Below are 20,875 nucleotides of genomic sequence, written 5' to 3' on the forward strand. Positions count from 1 at the left end.
CAGTCCAGCCATTTTCACAGCTGGAGATCAAGAACCACAAAAGCAAAAATTACAGAGGAAAGCAGATGGAAAACAACAAACATTTTTACAAAACAAACATTTTGGGAAATACTATTAGACCACGGATGTTTCTTTAGCCTGTTAGACTAAATGGATTACTCTGACGCCCCAAGAAAACAAAAATGTTGCTATATGTGTACTGAGGGCAATGAAACACTCCTGAATAATGAAGTTATGAAAATCCCTATAGTCTGAGCTACATATGTATAAAACACACCCCCCACACCCTACCCGCACCTCACCCTCCTCACTGCATTCCCAACAGGAGGATATCTGAAAGGCTATAAATCAGATCTTAAGAGTAGTTGCCTCTGGGTACATAACATTTTGGGTGGCTTTTAAAAAGCCACTTTTTTTTTTCTCATTTGTATTTTCTGACTTTCTATAATGAACAGGGACTGATTTAATAATAAGACTGGTATTTTCTATCATTTAATGAGCATTTACATGCTGCTCATTTTGTACAAACACCTTATTAAACCAGTTTGACAATCAAAATGTTAACTAATTATGTAAAATAAATTTGCATAAAGAATCCTATGAATAAAGAACATAAAATGCAGTCTTTGAAATTAATGAAGTCCACACATACCTTTAGCTCCTCAATCTGCTGCTTGACAGTTTCAAGATCTGTTCCAATTGGTGACATTGAAGCTAATTTACCACCGGCAATATCTACCCAGTCAAACACGGCCTGAAAAACACATTAGTCCACGAGTTATCAATACATCTGAAATTGTTATAACATCCCAGGTGTTACAGAAAAGTACAATCATAAATCTATACAGGTATTAAGGAATGAGCCTATTTCACCAATTAAGATGGTTCACCTAAATAAAAGCAACAATATGCTGAAAATATACAGTAGACATATATATGTCTATACAGTATATATATACTGTATATATATAGTATATACAGTATATATATACAGTATATACAAATATACAGTAGACATAACCTCCAATTCTGCATCCAAGTTTGCAAAGGAAATTCTTTTCTGAATAGAATCTTAGAATACTAAGAACTTTCAAATACATGCATCTGAAAAAAAAGTTTTAGAAATTCCAACACATGAGACAGAATTCTCCATGCTTTCTTATGTCTAAGAGGCAGATGATGTAAAAATACTGAAAGAAAAAGACTCAAACCCATCTGCTTATTCAAATAAGCAAAAAGCTTATTGTTTAGCACTTGAGCAAAATAGCTGGCCCAACTAAAGCCTGACATGTTATTTAGATTAGCATTAAAATCCTGTACCTACAGAGATTAATATTATGACCATTACTCTGAATTACAGCACAGACTGCACAATCTATTTTTCCTGTTCTTGTTAGGTAATACAAACATTTCAGAAAGGCACAACTCACATTTCTTTCAGATACTGAACACACAAAATCATAATGGACTTTAACAAAGTTGCCAGACCATATAGAAGGAAACTATCTGGTATTTTTGGTTATCATTAATAAACCCAAGAACTTAAGCAGCAATCCAAGAAATAAAATTTATTTTACTTCACAATCAAACCCTGAAATGTCTAGAGCTTCTGGACCTTTAAGATCTAGCTCTAGCTAGCCCCAGGTATTTAATAAATCAAGTGGCCCTTCATTTCGCACAGGTGATGCTACTAACCTCCAGTGGGTCTTGTTTTTCTAGCAGGGGTAAGGACAGAGTATGAGTCCTGGTGCCTAGCCAGATCCCTCTGGCTAATGGCTCCCGAGGCCAACAGTCTGCAAATGGCAGCAGTGCCATCTCTTAGCTATGGAGAGGGCACAACTCAGTCACTTACCCGTAGTTCAGGATAATTATGACCTGGTCTCACAAACTGAGGGCTGGAGCCTGATTAGTTACTGGCCTTTGAAACCTAACCAATAAATTATCTCTCGGGTTAAAAAGTGGGGGAAGGAGTAAAGTTATATAAGATATTATTTGTAGTGAATTTTTTCATATATTTCCAAAGTTCAAAACACTTTCAGCTGGCATAAAGCCTGGCTTGTGATATTTATTTTTACAAATATAGAAATGAAATGGCACAATAAAAAGAAAAGATGTTCTCATCTGAGCTTTAAAAATAATATTCACTTGGTTATGGAAATACGCAGAAGGGCTTTTTCCGTACGGTAGGAGGGTTGACAGACTCAGTGTTGGCCAGCCTATTAGGAAATGGAATAAGGCTGAAGAAGGTAGGGAGAGAAACGCCCCTGAGCTGGCCTCATCTGACAAGGCGATTTTTCGTTAAAAAAAAAAGAAAAAAGAAAAAACTTAAAAAATGGTTAATAAACTGAAGGAGAGCCCTTACGGGATGTGAAAAACAACTATGAAAAGGAATTATGTATATGGAAAGGAAGAATAGCATTTTACATTTTACACAACAGATTATGAGCTAATAAAACAGAAATCTATTTTAGTTCACGGAGAACACTGGCTTCAAATCAAATTTCTTTACTTCTGACTTTAGTTAAACTTAGTGATATTTTTAGATAGTGTTTACTCCTTTCATCTTACTCCACTCAACTTCAGAACAGAACTCTGACGTGGTTCCATCTCACTGTCTGGTGCTAAACCATTACAATGTTTTAAACAGTAAAATTTTTCTTTTCAAAGCAAATTTCGCCATGTGTATAAACATGCTTAGATGTCTCTGTACATCTACACAGATCTCAAGAACTACCTTCTAGAAGGCAAACCACAAATGGCAGTAGACGAGGCAGTTGCCTGCACACTGGCAGCCCTAGGGCAGTGTCTATGTGGGCCTCTGCAGACCTCAGCCACAGGCCTCCTCCCCCCAGCAGCCCCGCCGTGACTCTCTTACCTGCAGTCCGTCCTGGTACTGGACGGCAGCCTGCATGGCCTCCTCGAGCTTGTCCACCCGGTCTTTCCAAGCCTTATTTAGAGAATCCCAGGCTGAATTTAACTACAACATAAATATTAGAACTCTTAGTATCATTTGTTAAGTTTCAACTACTTCTATCAAATATGCTTTAGTTATACAAGATCTCTTTAAAAATGCATTCTAGCAAGAGAAGGAAATATGCTAGTTGTACCTCATCTATACTCTTCTTGACAATGGGTTTATCGGGTTCCCCACATGCAGCAATGAGTTCAGAACCCAAGTTAATAACTATATCCAGCTCTTCCTGCAGTCCATCTATTTCTTCCTTTATGGCCTACAATAAAAAATAATTTTTTAAGCAAAAACACACTGGAACTAAAAAGATACACACAAAGACATTAATTAGACTTATTTCTAGGAGGTGAGGTTATGATCAATTTTCTTCTTTCTCTCTTCCAAGCTTCTGCAATAAATTTTTTCAATAAGAAGAAATATTTTAAAGAAAAAACAGTGTCCTTTGTAACAGACATCAAATGTTTGTTATGAAAACAACTTTTAAAGAATTAATTCTATGTAACAATTACCACAAACCAGCTCCTTTAAATATTAGTAACAATGAAAAGTATAGAAACATATTTTGTTTCTCAAACAGAGAAGTTTGGCAGTATTCATTTAACATGGAGGTTAAGTGATCAAAAAAAGAAAAATCTAAAAAAACCCTACCTCCTGCCCACACAGCAAAACCAAGCTTACAGATACAGAGAACAGATTGGTGGTTGCTGGAGTCAGGGGACAGGAGAAGGAGAAATTGGCGTAGGGGGTCAAAATGTACAAATTTCCAGTTTTTGAGAAAGAAGTCATGGAAATATAATGGTGATTGTAGTTAATACTACTGTGCTGTATACTTGAAAGTTGCGAAGAGTAAATCATAAAGAATAAAATAAAATCACAGAACAAAATAGATATAAGTAAAATATGAGTTTGAAAACTTCATACAAATTAACGTACTCATCAGTAGATTTAGGATACTCTAGCTCTGGATTAAATTTTACATCATTTCCCTAGGACTTGTAAGCTACAAAAAAAAAAAAAAGGAAAATGCAGTGTTTTACTTTTGCCTTCATTTTCTTGGTTAAATATATTTATTTGTTTGAGAAACACTTAAGAAGCATAAACAGGCCCTTAACTGGGCATTGCGTGTACAAATAAAAATGGATAGGGCCATTCCACTCAAGGAAACGAATATGCAAAGGTACAGAGACCAGAAGATGCACACCCCAGTGCTGGGGGAGCCCCTTTCTAATGAAGGAGCAGCAGGACAAAACGGCTTCGGAAACACAGGCTGGCCCACGCGAGGATGCGAGAGGCCAGTCCACTATTGCAGGAGGCCGCGGAGGCCTCTGAGGGTTTTGAAGCAGCAATCCTGTGAGAGTGGATCTGGAGAGAAGACTGATGGCAAGGCTGCAGGCCAGGCAAGGAAAGAGCTCTGCAGGTAGGGCCACCACTCTGGAGAACTTCAGAAGCCAAAGATGGAGCTAACAAGGCCCTGAAATAAGGCAGAGGCAGTGGGGATGAAGAGAAACTTTAAAAATATGTACTAAGTGAAATCTGTGGGTATAACCTATATTCTACTACATCACCAAGCATTCCACTTTCAGAATGAAATATAAATTTGAATAGAGCAATTCTGAATATTTATCAGAGGAATCCAGGTTTCATTACGCCACAACTTATTTTATTTTTAAAGGAGATCTTCTGCTTACCTCTGCTGCTTCTTGTTGCTGTTTAACTACTGAGGGATCAATTCCAGGATCCTCTAGATCCCGTATGAAATCTTGTGTATCTTTAGTGGTTACTACCAATGACATGTGATCGCACCAGAACTTTTCTGCTAATTCCATTACATCCAGTAGTTTGGCTTCCCTTTCTTCCACCAGTGTGTGTATGTTCTCCCAAATGAAAACCATTTGGTCAAGCTTATCCTGAACAGCTATAACAAAACATAGTATCAAAAAGGCAACATGTTAGTGCCATATAAGCAACAAAGTCGAATGTTTTAGTTCACATGGCAACAGTGATTCAATCTCCTAAGTATCCAAAACTGGATCCAATTTTGGTTGACCCCAGTCTATTGGGTAATGCTAGGCCCAACACAACATATTCTAGACAAATGCAAGACCTCAGGGTATCCTATCCCTCCCGAACCAAGGCTCTTTTTGACAAAACCAGATGCTCAAAGTCAAGTGAGCTCAGAGTAGACCAAAGTTTACCAAGTTTCAAGTTCACCAAGGCTGACCTTAATTCCAAAGAAAATGACATAACCATCTAAGCTCTCCAAATCAGGAATAACAATGTCTGTTCAATTCTAGGAATATAACAATGTAGGATATGTATTTGGGCTTGTTTCTAGAGGACTCTTATCATAAACTTCCACTAATCTATGTGTATGCCTTTCCTTCGACCCACCCAGCTCCTATCTTTAAGATGGCTGGCTAAGGTCGTGGTTGCCATTTCTGTGGCTATGGGACTACCCATTCTGGGGTACCCATTCTGTAAAGTAGTGTGTGATTAGTAATGAGGGAAAAAAAAACCCTAGATTTGGTGTTATTAGCACCATCCTTTAAACATCTGGTTTAAAAGTCCCAGAGAACACATAGCTTTTGCATAACGGTACGTTGTATCTGTAACTGATTTCACGAACACAGGCAAACACAAATGAGGGATTTATGTACACAGCCCTTCAACCCCACGGGTAATACCTTTTCTAAAATTATTACGCAATTTACTGTTAGTAAACAGCATGAACATTTAGATTTATTTTAAAAGTAAAGCTCAATTGTTTCCTTATTCTGAAATTATTACCTCTGGCAGATATGTCTTTGTCAGTGCCCTCAGATCTAGCGATCATTTCTTCTCCCCGCTTTTTAAGAGTTTCATACAATGGCTGTAGCTTCTCCATGTCCACTGACACATTCTTATTCTCACTGATCTGCTCCTTAATCTTCTCCACCTCAGCTGAGATCGAAGGTGGCTGCCTCAAACGCTCCACGATGCGTTCCAGGCTCTCAAGGATCTGGTCTATCTTGTCATGGAACTAGAAGTAAATCAAAGGGATCACTTATGGGGAAAAGACTTGTGATATAAAAAATGAAATTTAAATGGAAAAAAACCCCATCTATTTAATGTCTCAATCAAGAATTAGATCTTTGATCCTCTGTTAACATACCTACCCAGTTGAGTGTATTTGTTACCAAACAGGATGGGTTAATGTATAATTGGACAACCTGATATCAGTGTCTTACCCATCACTTCATTTTATCATATTCAAATGAATTTTAAAAATTAAGTCCAATAAACTGTGTGTTCTTCTATCAAAACTGTTTTGTTTTTTACTCATTACTTTGATATCCTAAAAAGTTATATTATTAAGTATAAGATTCATGAACATTTTTGATAAGAATAAAGGTATTTCTTAAGTTATAAATTTCCTGTATTGAAAAACGTTAAAAAATGAAACAGAAACAAAAGCCTCCCTGATACTATAACAGAAGTTTGAACTTCATTCATGTTCAAACACATGATCAAATTCATGAAAGCATTTTGAAGATCTGTCTGCGAAGGTACCACAGACAATAAAGCAAAGTTATACAAACTCACTCAGGTTCTACACTACCTTCACTGTTAAAGGAATCATCACTCAGGATTCCATAAAACAGACCACTCTAATGTTAGTGCATCTAACGATTAAAGCCCAACTCTGAAAATGGAAAATCTGTTGGTAATTTCAAATTCAACTTCTTGAAAAAAAGTATTTTCAAAAGGAAAAAATACCAATTTCCAATTTCATATTTTTTCTTTCTTACTCAGTCCACACAGTCTTTCTTCTTATTGCCTTCTTAGGAGTGTCTCGTTAATAATGATAATAACATTTTCTTTTAGCTCTCCCAGAGGCATCTATGGATGGACATCTGTGGATGGACACTTCTTTAAATATCTGGGCAGTGACGACAACCGTATGTTTCTTAAGTCACTGAGAATTATTTTGTATTGTATCTACAAGCAGGCAAAGAAATATAAGGACTGGACCAACCAAATAGCACCTTTGAGGAGCCAAAACATCCATACTCAGATTTAATGTAGTGAAATAATTTTGTTTGAACTTTAATCAGGAGATCCAAGAAAATGTGTTTCCATGCTCTTCTGTTTGGAAGAGCTCAATCATCTTTCTGGTGCAAATGATTACCTGAGTAGACTGAGAAATAGCTTCATCCAACGCCACGGCCCGCTTTTTGACATCCTCTTTAATTTGACTGTAAAGGGTGTCAGCTGCCACGTACTTCTCTTGGATAGAAAAGCCTTCGCCTGGGCTCAATTCCAGTAACTGTGGCCCAGTTTTGTTCATCTTATCTATATGAGGCTTGTGTTCGGCTATCAACTCTCGCAGTTGCTATAACAAACCAAACAGCTTCTCAGTATCTCAGGGTCACGCCTCCATATTACAGCTGTCTACATGCCCAATGCATCCAGCTGGCAAGAAACACCAAACACCCTCCCCATCACAAGGCATTTAACACAGGATGCCTCATACTGCTCTTGGCCAGCAAGAGATGCCCTGACAGAAAGAATAAACAACAGTCTGGTCATGTCAAAGTCTCTTTAAGGATAACATACAAAAATGCTGGTTGAATGAAATAATCGCAGTTCATTTTGCCTTTCCCATGAAGAGCAGTACACTTGGACAAGGGTCATATTACATAAAAGAATTATGAAATCACTATATCCCCAACCTATAGCGACTAAGCCATAATTCTTGGTAGTCCCTTTCTGTACACTCAGGATAAATGCAAAAATTTAAAGTGGAGGAAGGAAGGAAAAGGAAAGAAGTTCAGCAGAGGGTAGACACAATGCAGGGAGAAAAAAAACTATACATAAAGCTAAGTTAAGGGGATATAAGCCCACAAGGCATTGTAATTATATATATTTAAACTAATACAAGATGTACACATATGCATTACATTATATATACCTAAGTATAAATCTATTCTATGTACATATATGATATGTATGATATATATATATATATGAATGAATCTATCTGTATTTATTTTAAAATGTTAAAGGCTACAGGGTAATCAATCTATCAGCTACACAGCTATATAATGAGCATTATTTATAAAGCGCATTTAAAGAAAAATATATGGCATGTTTTGCATGATGTCATCTAATTAAGAGATACAATGATATTTACACTAGTGAGAGTGTGTAATCCAAGTGGAGCCCTCATTCCTTATAGGGAGACAAATAAATCTGGAATAAATATACTCCATAGAACTTGGAGCCTCCACTGAGTAGTTTCTCATGGGCCAAATCCAAAGCCACATCCATCTTTGCTTCCAGGTTTCCCTGTAGCACTGAGGAACCTTCCATTTGTACCACGTTAGTGATTGGGTTCCATAAGCAGAAATTCCTTACCCTCACCAGAAGGTGTATCTCCTTCTATTTTGCTACTCAGGCCCCACCAAAAATTTCTCTGAGAGAAATTATATTCAGGAGATAGCCTAGAGAAAACCTACCAATCTTTTCCTGCAAATAGTTTCATTTCTGATTCATCAAAAAGAGTCACCAAGATGGCCACATAACTCTAGATTTTTATTTAAAGTGCTCACTAAAATCAGTCCTATAAATTATTTTGAAAATCCCTATGGAAATTGGTACATTACATCATCAACAATCCCCGATACTATTTTTGAAGTTTTTCTGAAGGCCGTCTCGAAACTCTTGAAAAAGAGCTAAATAAACATAAATTCAATTAAAAAAAAAAGAACAGGGGTGGTCCAAATCTAACCTGCTGCCCATGAGAATGTGGGAGGGTCATGTCTGCGATCTAGCTCCCAAGGGGTCCAGGCTGAGATGTTCTTATTTTTGTTTTCTATTATTAGACCATCTAGTCATGCTGCCTTAAAGAATGGAGGTGGTAAGGGTAGTATCAGCTAATAGACAGTCCCACAAAAAAGGAATGCATACACATGTTCTGGTTTCAATACTCAGCAAGGCATTGTTGGAAAACCAGCTTACACTTGGAGTTATCAAGAGACTCTCGGGTAAAATGAGAGATCTCTGCTCATTTGAGATCTTTAATGAGAGATTTCCCGAGCTTCCCAGCATCTAGGGAGGTCTCATTTGTGCAGCACCACCAAAGGACACCTTAGTTTGGGACTTACTGAGATGACCCATTTTTAGGCCATTCCTCTTCTAGATGTGTAGTAGTACTAGATGTCTACCTGGGTGTACGCTTGGAGAAAGAGCCCAGTAGGAGATGTCTTTTGCCTCATATGTAACAAAATGATTCTTGGTAACATCGTTCCGTAACAGTCCAGTCATGTTCACTTTACACGCACTTAGTGTGACCTCAACACACCTACCATAGAGTAACTGACTCTTGGAGCCATTTTTTATTCCTGATTAGAATGAAGCTGAAGATGAAGCTGTGGAGCTACAGAAGAAATGCTGTTCTAGAAGGCGGTAAATATTAGGAATAATTTTGTTGAATAATTTAAAGACTTGGCTACAAAGTTTTGTGGTTCCTTTACAAAAGAAACTGTAAATTTGACAGCTGAAAGGTTATGCTAAAAAGGGAAAATAAATTCAATTTTGAAATTTAATAATAATTCAGTAATAACCTTTCCATTATCTGATATTACGCAGAAGCATAGCTACTCAAATCCCCCTTCAGAATAGAAGGAATCTGCAGAACATTTTATATTAGAAGTTATTCAGTGGATAGGCATCAGGATTTCTGCCACAAATAAACCTTTATATTAAAATTAAATTCAATTCTTCATAATTTTTAAGTCTTTCTCCTGCTGATGTGGATAGAACTCAGTAAAATTTCCATTTTGCATTAAAGTGTTGACTAAAGCTCTTGTAAACAAATACTTAGAGATATTCTTCAATGGCAGTAGATTAAAAAAGTCAATAAACAAAATTAATAAGAAGCGTGTCATGTCCTTCAAACAATGATGTAATATACCAAGTTAAACTTTCCGCACATGCATACACACACACACACACACACATACACACACACACGAACAGTCTCAGAGTACAATTTGTATAGATCTGGGAGACAGCAACTAGGTTCCTAAGTCCATAAACAGCAAGAACTCCAGATTTTTTCTGATAGTCTTGAGCCCTCTCTCAAACCCTTCCCAAATTTCAAGCAATGTTAATATTTAAGTAACTGCTGAAATGAGGGCTTCATAATGCCATTTTATTTATGTTTAAAACATGAGGCATTTATAGATGTAAATACACTCTCTAGTTTACTCATATATACTTATAGGAGCAAAAACCATCAAAATAGTGAGAAAAAAGGGGAAACAACTTATCTTCATATTTCAGCATTTTTCCTTTTCATTGAGCTAGCTTATACATTATTTGTGCTTTGACATATTGTTACATTGTTTATCTCCTCCAAGCTCAGTGGTCTAGTCTGTATGATGCTGCTTTGATATATTCCTACTCTTTGCTTATATTCTAGATGGCTCCAACCAATACATATGAAGTATAAAACTAAGTCAACATATGTAAGTTAAAAACAATTCAACATGCATAAATGGGAAGTACTTCAAAAGCATATTTCTCTAACATTTTAAAATGGGAAATTAGTTTGTACCAGGATGGTTTATACTTCATACCACTCACTCCAGGAAAGCTGTGATACAATTAATGACATACACAATGAGTCTCCTCACTGTAACCCTGGAAAACAACAGGTAAGCAACTCTGAGGAAAACAACAGTGCAGACCAGAATAGGATACTGCTAAAATCTCCATCGAACTGCATTAAAAATGACGATGACAGCTCTCCCTTTGGCAGCACATGTACTGAAAAACACCATCACAGTCACGATTCTCTTTTAATGGGGATTACAAAACAACAACCTTCTCTCTAATATCAAGCTTACCCGATGCTCTTCCTGCTGTTGTCTTAGAGTCTCATATTCAAGGGCTGGGGCAGGAAGTTGAGAGATGATTCTTTGTGTTTCTGTCAGCCATGGCCAAAGCTCTTCATAGGTTTCCCAGAACTGGTTAACCAGGGACTGTGCCCGTTCTAGCTGTAGATACCTCTCTGAGTTTACCTGGCAGATGGCATCATAGTTCTTCAACACTTTGTCCAGTTTTTTCTAGAAAATAAAGGAATGAAATGTGTTTAGCTGGCCAAGCAGGCCAAAGACCTCAGGAACTCCAGAATGCTTTTTCTAGCACTAAATGCCTAGTGCAAAGCAGGTACTCAATGTATGTTTAGTGAATAAATCATTAAAGCCTATTTAGATTGTAACTAGTTCTGTGTATAAAATTTCATTTTAATTAGAATTAAAAAGACCCTGGCTTAGTCAGTAAAGCATGTGACTCTTGATCTCAGGGTTGTAAGTTTGAGCCCCACGTTGAGTGCAGAGACGACTTAAAAATAAAACCTTAAAAAAAAAAAATCCTTCAGGTTCATCCATACTGTTGCACATGGCAGGATTTCCTTTCTTTTTAAGGTTGAATAATATTCTACTAAATGCTAATGTTGTGTTTTTGCCACAATTCAAAAAAATTTTCCCATATATATGTAAAAAATAGCAAAAATGTAGAAAACATCTTAAAATACAACAATTGGAGGGAGATTAAGCTAATAGATTATGGTATCTTCACACAATGGATTTTTATGTCATCATCAAAAATCATGGGATTTAATGACAGAGAACCACCCCCACCTCCAAATATTAGGTGACAAAACTCAAGATATAAACAAATAAATAGCCTCAAGTTTATGAATAAGACACTGAGCTTCCCAAACATAATAAACAAAATTCTTCAACTATCCTTCTAGGTCTTGTTGGTCCTTAAAGGTTGGAAAACAGGTCTCATATGAGTCTAGCAACATTAACATTACTTTGCAGCCAAAAATAAGAACTATCTTTCACAAATGAAATTATAAGAGGAACTACTAGTCAACATAATTAATTACATATATTAGAATCAGAGTAGAACATTATATTATACACTATGTTTTGTGGGCTGGTCACAGTGATCTAGATTATGACATAAATTCACATCATAAACCAAGAGCAGAAGACAGAGCACAATCGTAATCTAATAAACTCCAGAATGACACAGAAATTATTTCATCATGACCAGCATTTTTCATGTCAAGATCTTTGTAAAAATAATAAGGGAAAGGTTAAATTACAAATAAGCAAATTTCCAGAAGAAACAGAAGAGGAAGTACCAGTATACAGTTACATTCTATTTCTTTGCCTATGCTATACCTTAAAAGCAACACATACTCTGAAATGTGATTTTAGGCACAGACTTTTGAGTAATTTTTTTTTTTGCTGTGGGCTATTTTCCTACCAGAAGCATTCATATACATTAATTTCTTTAATCTGCTCAGATGTCTGAATTTGAATGGAACTAAACATTTTTACTTGTGGCTGGTTTTTCATCAATTTAAAAGATTATTAAAAATGCATAAAGTAGATGCTTTCTTAATTATTCAGCTCATTGTTTTTCCTATACAACTTACTGAATTATACAGAATGGATCTCAGCGTTAGAGAAAACGAGGTATTTTGAAGCATATGAACAAGAGCTGACATATCTAGTAACAGTTTATACTGATAGTAATGTAAGTAATACAGCCAACATTAATCGAATGTCTAATGTGTGCCAGTCATTCAAGGACACAAACCTTAATATCAGCACCTATTTTAAAAAAATCATCCCCATGGTGATTCCCTTAAGGAATATTCCTTTTACTGTCATTCTGTAAGCTTGAAAAATGCCTTATTTAAAACTAATGATTTAGCTGTCTAAATGGCAGCTATGGATAAAGGAAATGTGCTTCTCTAGGACTGAGAGCTTAACGCAGGCCATTTGCTCAAGAGTCTCACCACCAGTCACACAGACAAGATTATACCTTCATTGATTGCTTTTCCTCTTCACTGCATGTGGCCATGATTTTATGTCCAGATTTAACAAGTTCATCAATAATATCCTTGTGTCGTAAAATCTCCATGGTGAATGTCTGTGATTTACCAAAATAAAGATTAAAAAGAGAGAAAGTGTATGACTAAAATGAAAACAATCAGGCAAAGTCGTTAAAAATACCAAGTTACACTAGAGGGGTCTTGCAAAGTAAATCATACAAGCACATTGTCTAGACTTGGGGCTACACTAACAAATAATTCTGATATAATTGGAAATTCACCTTTTGAAGCTGCAGCTGAGCAGAGGTCTGCTCTTGCTCAAGCCTGATGTCACCCAGAGACATCAATTTCTTTTCAGTCTCAGCAATCCAGGATAACTCGGCATCAGCTGCCTGGTCAAACTAAACAAAAGATAAATACTTCGGTCAGTAAGTTCCTATAACTGGTGCCAGAAAAATACCTCTCTACATTTCTTTCAAATATCCTAATTCTGACACAAGCGGAAAATTTGAGCTTCTCTCTTCGTGGTATCCTGAAACAGTTTATGAGGACGACTGAAGTCATAAGGAAAGGAGAACTTCCAGCAGAGTAATTAAACACAAGCTCTTCAAAGGCACTGGATGCATAACACAGCGTTAATGATTTTAGGAGCGCTCTCTGTTGCCTTCTTTTTGGTAACCAGAAGTCTCTTCTCCTTAAGAGTGCTACCCAAATTGAACGGCTCCAGAAGTCAATAGCTGCATCAATCACGGCACCCATCACTTTAATCCACATGACACGCGGGCGGCATCCTGCTCTCCACATACAGGACTCCTAGCAAAACTCATGAAATATTCGCATGTATTTACCATATTATGTGTGCATAAATGTATGTGCAAAGTATGTTCCTTTATGTAGAGTAAACCCCCAAATATCTCATGTATAATTTTTTTTACATCTCATTTAAGAACAGCAAAAACCACTTCCAAGAGTATTCTTAAATTGTTTAAGAGGTTTCATTTTCCCGATCTTAACAATTCATGGCAGAAATTCATAAAGTACAGAAAAATATACAGAAGAAAATTAAAACCTGGAGTTAATATTGTTGGTATTTTAGTGACTTTTATTCCAAAAGTTGAAAAAGATTTATGAAAGTCCGGGATAAGACTGTATAAACAGTTTCATATCCTGCTCTTTCATTTATTATGAACACTTGCCATGTCATAGTCTTTTAAATATGAATTTTAAGTAATATCATTGTATTCTAGCATACTTGGATATTTTTATCTAGGCTCACTGTATTTTCTGCTATTACATAAACCTGTAATAAATAGAAATCTCCGACAGCATCTCCAATTAGTTCCTTAGGATAGATTCCTAGAAGTTGAGTACCAAGTCAGAGAGCATGAACATTTTCGATACCCTGCATCAGACAGAAGCCAATGCCTTCCAGGCAAGAAGTTATTGTAAATGAGCAAAGTGGGTGAGTGCCCCCACAAGCACCAGTGGGAAATGGTAACTAACAGTGGCCTCAGTTGGAGGATTTCATGGGAAACAGACATCGTGAGCTTTCAATTCTCTAATATTTCAAAAGAACCTGGAAATCTAGACGGGGGTAGGGGATAACTAAGTGAGGAGAGAAAAGGGTAGAGATAAGATACTAGACTGGAAAATAATCCATACTTTTAAAACACTCTGCGACACTATGCAGACTCCTGGGCAGATGGAGTAGATGTACTTTTCCCTGTTCCTTGTAAGTATACCTAAAAATCCTGGGCGTTACACACATGTGTACACTGCATATGAAACATACATGAGAAGACTGAAAGGAAAGAGAAGAGAGCAGAACTGCTGTGGACCTTGGTGCTCAAGGAACAACACAGTGGTTTAGTTCTCTGGGTTTTTTTCCTTACCTCACGTATCCTGCACTGGATACTGGAAAAAGCGCAACCCAGAAACACTGAGAGGCACAGACAAAAACCCCAAGAAAAGGCTGCTCTCTCAGCCAAATGACCAGGAAAGGGGCACCCCAGCAAGAGAACATTTAAACAATAGCCACTCTGTCTAAACACCACAGAACAGAAGCTGTGGTCCCACCCACACTCAAGCCAAGAAAGGCCTAGATTTTCACCCTCATGAGCCAACAGGACAAGCTGCTGACACTGCTTCACGGTGATGTCAAGAGAGGGCCAAGTAGGGAGCCAGAACTTTAGTTGCCACTGGCCACTGACAAGGTTCCTGCCCCCACTGTCCATAGAAAGCGTGTCGGGAGCCCTCCACGCAGTAATGAGTTGCCCCTCTCCGTCTCCTCTGGTGTGGTGTCAGGGAAGGCCCAGTGGAGAGTCAGGACTCTCACCACCACTTAGTGGTTAACGTAGTCACTCCCACTGAGGTGCAGGAAAGGCTGCTCAGAGAGCTGAAGCCCAACTCTCACTCCCAGCCAGCAGGGAAGAGGAACACCCCCATTAGGTATTCATGAGGGGCTGAGTGCGGAACCTGGAGCTCTTCCACCTGGTAGCACCCCTGCCTTCTTCTGCCAGAGTGGTGCCAGAGGAAGTCAGTCAAAACAGAAAGTTTAATTAAGACCCAAAATTCATGACTTCAAGCAAGAACTAAGAAGACCTCTAACGGAACTAGAGAGAGATAATCAATGGGCACCAGTAAAGAGAGGACAGAAATGTTAGCACTGTCTGACAACAATGTGAAAGCAGCCATGCTAAAAATGCCTCATTGAGCATTTTCAAACACAGCTGAAATGAATAAAAAATTAGAGAAGACCTTAACAACAAAACGGTCTCAGCAAAGAAAAGAGGCTATGTAAAGAACCAAATGGAAATTTTAGAACTTAAATTTATAATAACAAATAAGCTTGGTGGGTGAGATCAATGAAGGGCATGGAGGAAAGAGTCAGTGAAGCAGAAGACAGAACAGAAATTATCCAATCTGAGTAAGAGAAAATAGACTGGAGAAAGAAAAAAAAAATCAACAGAACCTCAGAGACATGTGGAACTACAATAAAGGATCTAACATTCCTGTCACTGGAGTCCCAGAAGGAGAGGAAAAAGAAGCTGTCCCAAAAAGTACTCAACCATTCTAGAAATGAAGTGTAGAAAGTCTGTGGTTGCCAGGAGTAAGGAGAGGGTAAAGGTGGGAGTCTATAAAAGAGCAGCATGAGGTAGTCCTGTGGTGATGAAATCTTTTGTATCTTGACTGCATCAATGTCAACATCCTGCTTGTGATCCTGTGCTATAATTTTGCAAAATACTACCCTTGAGGAAAATAGGTAAAGGATACAATGGGATCATCTCTATATTATTTCTTACAATTGCATGTGAATCTATAATTATCTTTTAAAAAGTTAATTAAAAACAACAACAACAACAATTCTTTGTAGCAAACCTCTCATCTGTGAGTTCTTATTCGCATTTTCTCTTTTAGATTTTATACTACACCAAACAGCCCTTCAGATGGGATGTGCCAATTTATAATCCCACAAGCAGAGTTTTGCTGTACCCTCATCACCATGGGGTATAATTTATTTTTTAATAATATTTGCCAAGCTTATCAGTGGACTTCCCTTCATTATAAGGAAATAACCCGCCAGCCATGACCTGGCACAAACATGAATAGCACTGATTAAGAGTGCTATTATGCTTTCAATCTTATAAGAAAAAATAACAAATTATACAAGTAAAGAATACATAATAAAAATATAAATTATTATTACAGTTTTTTTTCTATATGCCATGGACCCACTTGTTTTCACCTTTGCGACATGAGTTAAATAAATTTGCAAATAAGTAAATAAATACTGAAGCTATTTGTAGGTCAATTTCTTTTAGTCAACAGTTCAGAATAGAAAAAAATTTTAGATAACCATTTGAATAATGGGCCCAAGCCAGACATTTAATAGGGGTAAAAATAACAGTCTTACATTTACCTTAAAAACTCAACTGCATAAGGACATGAAAGGGAAAATAGGGCTTAACAGACCTTTGCCAAACAACCTCTACACAAGCTACCAGCACAAAATCTGAATATAAACCAACATCTCCCAAAAAAATGATGCAGAGTCAGGCTGTTTTAAGACAAATATAGTATCTGGGCAGAAGTCACACTATCATACCTGCTGATCAGAATTCTCCTTCAAGTGTCACACACTGAAGAGGATCACTGACACGCTAACGTTGTTCCAGATAGAAATTCAGAGTTTTAGCCCTCAGAGTGAGCTCCCTTAAAAGGGCAGTACTTCTGAAACGACTGTGTACATGTGTATATTCCAACAGAATTATTTATTTTCCCTGTATTTCCCATAATATTATACATTCTTTTTTTTAGCAAAGCCACATTTTCCATAAAACTTATTGAAGGGGCTCATGGTTTTGCAGACAGTAGTATTAAGATATGTTTTTTCATTGATTCATTGCTTTTTCTGCTACTGAGACAAATCAGAACAATGTGGATTCCAGAAAGAATCTTGAAAAACACATGAAAAATTCTATCTTGAATTTCTGAGGTGCTTCGGTGGCTGAGGTACTTCAGTGGCTCAGTTGGTTAAGTGTCGGACTCTTGATTTTGGCTCAGGTCACAATCTCAGGGATGCTGGGCATGGAGCCTGCTTAAGATTCTCTCTCCCTCTCCCTTTGTCTTTGCCCCACCTCTCCCTCTTTAAAAAATTCTATCTTCATCAATAATTTTTACAATGCTACTTAGTTTCAAATGGAACTATTCATTATTTAGCAATAATATATCAATGTGAAAAAGAAAAAAAATTCGGGGGGTACCTGCCTGGCTCTGTCAGTGGAGCACGTAACTCCTGGTCTCAAGGTTGTGAGTTCAAGCCCCACACTGAGGGTAGAGATTACTTAAAAAAAAAAAGAATAGGGGCACCTGGGTGGCTCAGTCAGTTAAGCAGCTGCCTTCGGCTCAGGTCATGATCCCAGCGTCCTGGGATCCAGCCCTGCATTGGGCTCCCTGCTCGGCAGAGAGCCTGCTTCTCCCTCTCCCTCATGTCCCACGAGGGACTCCGTGTCCCTCGCGCTCTCTATCTCTCTGTCAAATAAATAAATAAAATCTTAAAAAAAAAAGAAGAAGAAGAAGAAGAAAAATGTCCACTAATTTGGAAGCTTCAGATGTAGAAAAAGAAATCCTCATGAAAAACAAGTACAAGGGTCTTCTATGAATGGTTGACTAGCTTTCAAGCCATACACGATGAAACTTCAAAATAAAAGTTTATTATGTGATTCACTTAAAGAGTACAAAACTGAGCAAAATAGTCCAGGCCTTTGTACCTGAGTGCAAGTGCTGCAAGATAACCTGAATAAAATTTAACAGTAAGGAGTTTTTTTCTCTACTGGCCCCTAAAATATAAAGTGACATACCACCCTGCTTGTTTGTAATCAGGCTATTTTTAGCACTTAAACGACAGTCCTAAGAAATAAAGTCAGGCTGTTAGTGTCAATATTAGTTTAAATCTATTTTTTTCTCTCTCTCCTTAAAAAAAGGGGGATCCAGTGAAAAACAGTGTGATGATACACTCTAAGTTGCCAAAATGGAAAGCTGAAACTCAAACACTGTTTCTTCGACCAAGGCAAATATTTGCTCTGCTAAAAGAAAACAAGACTTCAAGCAGAGATTTCCCTTCTGTCTTTTGAGAAATTTTTTCATTAAATTAGCAAATATTTATTGTCCAGCAACAAACAGAACAGCCACAGGGTCTTCACGAAGCAATCTGCAGTAAAGCAAGGCATTTTATTTAGGCCTATGAATCTTTCAAATGACTCTCTGTGTGCTTTTCTAATAGACTATAAAAGCTGTTTATTTTACAATGTGAGCAATATGGAGAGCAAGTTTACTAGACCAAATTTTAATAAATTTGTTCACAGCTTACTCAAATAGCAAAAATTAACTTCAAATACATTGTAGATAATCTTACCATCCATAATTGCATTCTGGGAAATATTTTATTAGGTATTATTAGTGGAGTCTAACCACTGACCTCCTCTAACTCTTATTACAGTAGAACCAGTAGTTCAGGAATTTCCAACAAGATAATGAAAAACAATTTTTAAGAGATTTTTATTTTTTAAGTAATCTCTATATCCATTGTGGGGCTTGAACGCACAACCCCAAGATCAAGAGCTGGATGTACCCCTCACTGAGCCAGTCAGGCGCCCTGATAGTAAGAGATATTTTAATTGGCTATCTCTAAATATTCCTGAAAAACAGTCTAAAACAATAATAGCCAGCATTTTACAGAACACGCTAAGTGCTTCACACTCAATATCCTCTTTAATCCTGACAACAATGGCATAAGCTGGGCATTACCATTAACCCCATCCACAGTTGAGAAAACTGAGGCAGAGAGAAGTTATCTGACTTTCCAGAGATTACCCAACTAGTTAATGTTGGATCTGGGACTCAAAGCAAGGTGGCCTGACCCCAGGGACTACGCTTCTAGTTGCCATGTTATGTATCACTTGTGCTTGTCTACAGTCTGGGCTTCATGAACTCAAAATATTCATGTGATTTCACCAAAAATGGCCCAAATACCCTAAGTCAATAGTATGTTTTAACTTCTTCTTTAAATATTTCTCCAATCTCTGACAAACTGCTTTTGTATTTATCTATAAACTTTCTCTAAAGTGGGAAGAGGTTTAAGAAAGGCAAATGATAAGTGAACCTTAACTCCAAGGACATCTTTTACTCCCTTCCCCTGGCTGAGGATCTTATCACTTTCTTTTCATTAGCATTTCCTTCCATTTTGCTCTGCATTATTCATAACACAGCCCATATTTTCCCATCCCCAACACCTGGAGGGTCGAAACAAATCTCACTTCCGTGGGGGAGGTTTCCTTCTAGTTCTTTAGAAGAAATAAACAGGTGTTATTTTTCTCAAGGCTGATTCCTAATAAACCAATGACGTGCTTATTTTAACTGCCCCCAAATCACAAACCTACGTGTCTTTAATATAAAGGGGTCATTGCGGCCACTAAAATAAGACAAGCAATCAGAACTGTTGAAGAATGCCTGGGATTCCCAGACCTGGTGAAACGCACCCATTTTAGCAACTTCTGACAACTGTGCATATTGATAAGAGGCAAAGGACAATGAACTGCTCTGAGGTTTAAACAATGACAAGGGTCTGACTTCAGGCTACAAGTCTGTACATCTTTTAAATGAAAGTGCCTTCCCCCTTTTCCACCTCGCTCATTTGGTTCAGTTTGCAATTAGAGAAAAAAAGCAACAAAAATATGTTACTATGCACAGGTTTAACATGCAAAACCACGTACAGGTGCTAACTCAGTTGACCTTATGTATTATGAGAAGGATGCAGATGTTCTGCTTTGTTTATAAAGCTCACGACCACTATTCACTAAGCTGCCTCGTTCTGCTCAGACTTTTCCTAAAAGTAATGAATGGGCCTAATTCTTATAAAAAAAGAATACTCTCGGGGTGCCTGGGTGGCTCTGTCGGTTGGGCATCTGACCCTTGGTTTCCCTTCAGGTCGAGATCTCAGGGTCTCAGGGTCGTGAGATGGAGCCCTGCATTGGGCTCCATGCTCAGCAGGGAGTCTGCCTCTCTCTCTGTTCCTCCCTCCCCACCCATTTGCATACTCTCTCTCTCAAACAAATAAATGAAATTGTAAAAAAAAAAAAAGACTTCTCTTCAGAAGGTCAATGTCTGCCAATCTGTAGAGTCAGATGCATACAGTCCTTGCTCCTTAGCCCATAATTGAGGCAGTTTGATTATTTCTCAAATAGCAATAAATACTACTCACATTTACACAGAGTTCTACTATCAGGCTCTACGATTTCAAAATTCAGTGACAAATGTTTTCAAAACTTACCATGATACAGGAGTAACATTAAAAAAAAAACTAACCACAACAAATCAGAACTTTTCTTAAAAACTATATTAATAGAGGGCTGTTACAAAGTCATGCTAATTAGCAGGTATCTGTATGCATCCTTCCCTTTCCTTTTCAAGCTAATTCTTTCCATGTTTTCCTGGACATCTTTCTT

General features: G+C 37.5%; 1 protein-coding gene across 3 annotated transcripts in view; it reads right to left on the bottom strand.

Moving 5' to 3' along the window:
• Nucleotides 1-20,875, bottom strand: part of DST (dystonin) — a gene marked incomplete at its 5' end in the record, with an annotated part of 401,175 nt that overhangs the window by 42,766 nt on the left and 337,534 nt on the right. For all 3 annotated transcript variants that reach the window (XM_080806480.1, XM_080806481.1, XM_080806482.1), the window contains 9 exons: nucleotides 653-754; nucleotides 2,876-2,977; nucleotides 3,108-3,230; nucleotides 4,660-4,886; nucleotides 5,759-5,990; nucleotides 7,140-7,343; nucleotides 10,864-11,082; nucleotides 12,863-12,970; nucleotides 13,154-13,273. In XM_080806480.1, the coding sequence (XP_080662606.1) occupies nucleotides 653-754; nucleotides 2,876-2,977; nucleotides 3,108-3,230; nucleotides 4,660-4,886; nucleotides 5,759-5,990; nucleotides 7,140-7,343; nucleotides 10,864-11,082; nucleotides 12,863-12,970; nucleotides 13,154-13,273 (1,437 nt within the window). The remainder of the gene's footprint in view (nucleotides 1-652; nucleotides 755-2,875; nucleotides 2,978-3,107; nucleotides 3,231-4,659; nucleotides 4,887-5,758; nucleotides 5,991-7,139; nucleotides 7,344-10,863; nucleotides 11,083-12,862; nucleotides 12,971-13,153; nucleotides 13,274-20,875) is intronic.

This window comes from Martes martes (assembly GCF_963455335.1).
Source record: "Martes martes genome assembly, chromosome: 6".
Taxonomy (NCBI): Eukaryota; Metazoa; Chordata; class Mammalia; order Carnivora; family Mustelidae; genus Martes; species Martes martes.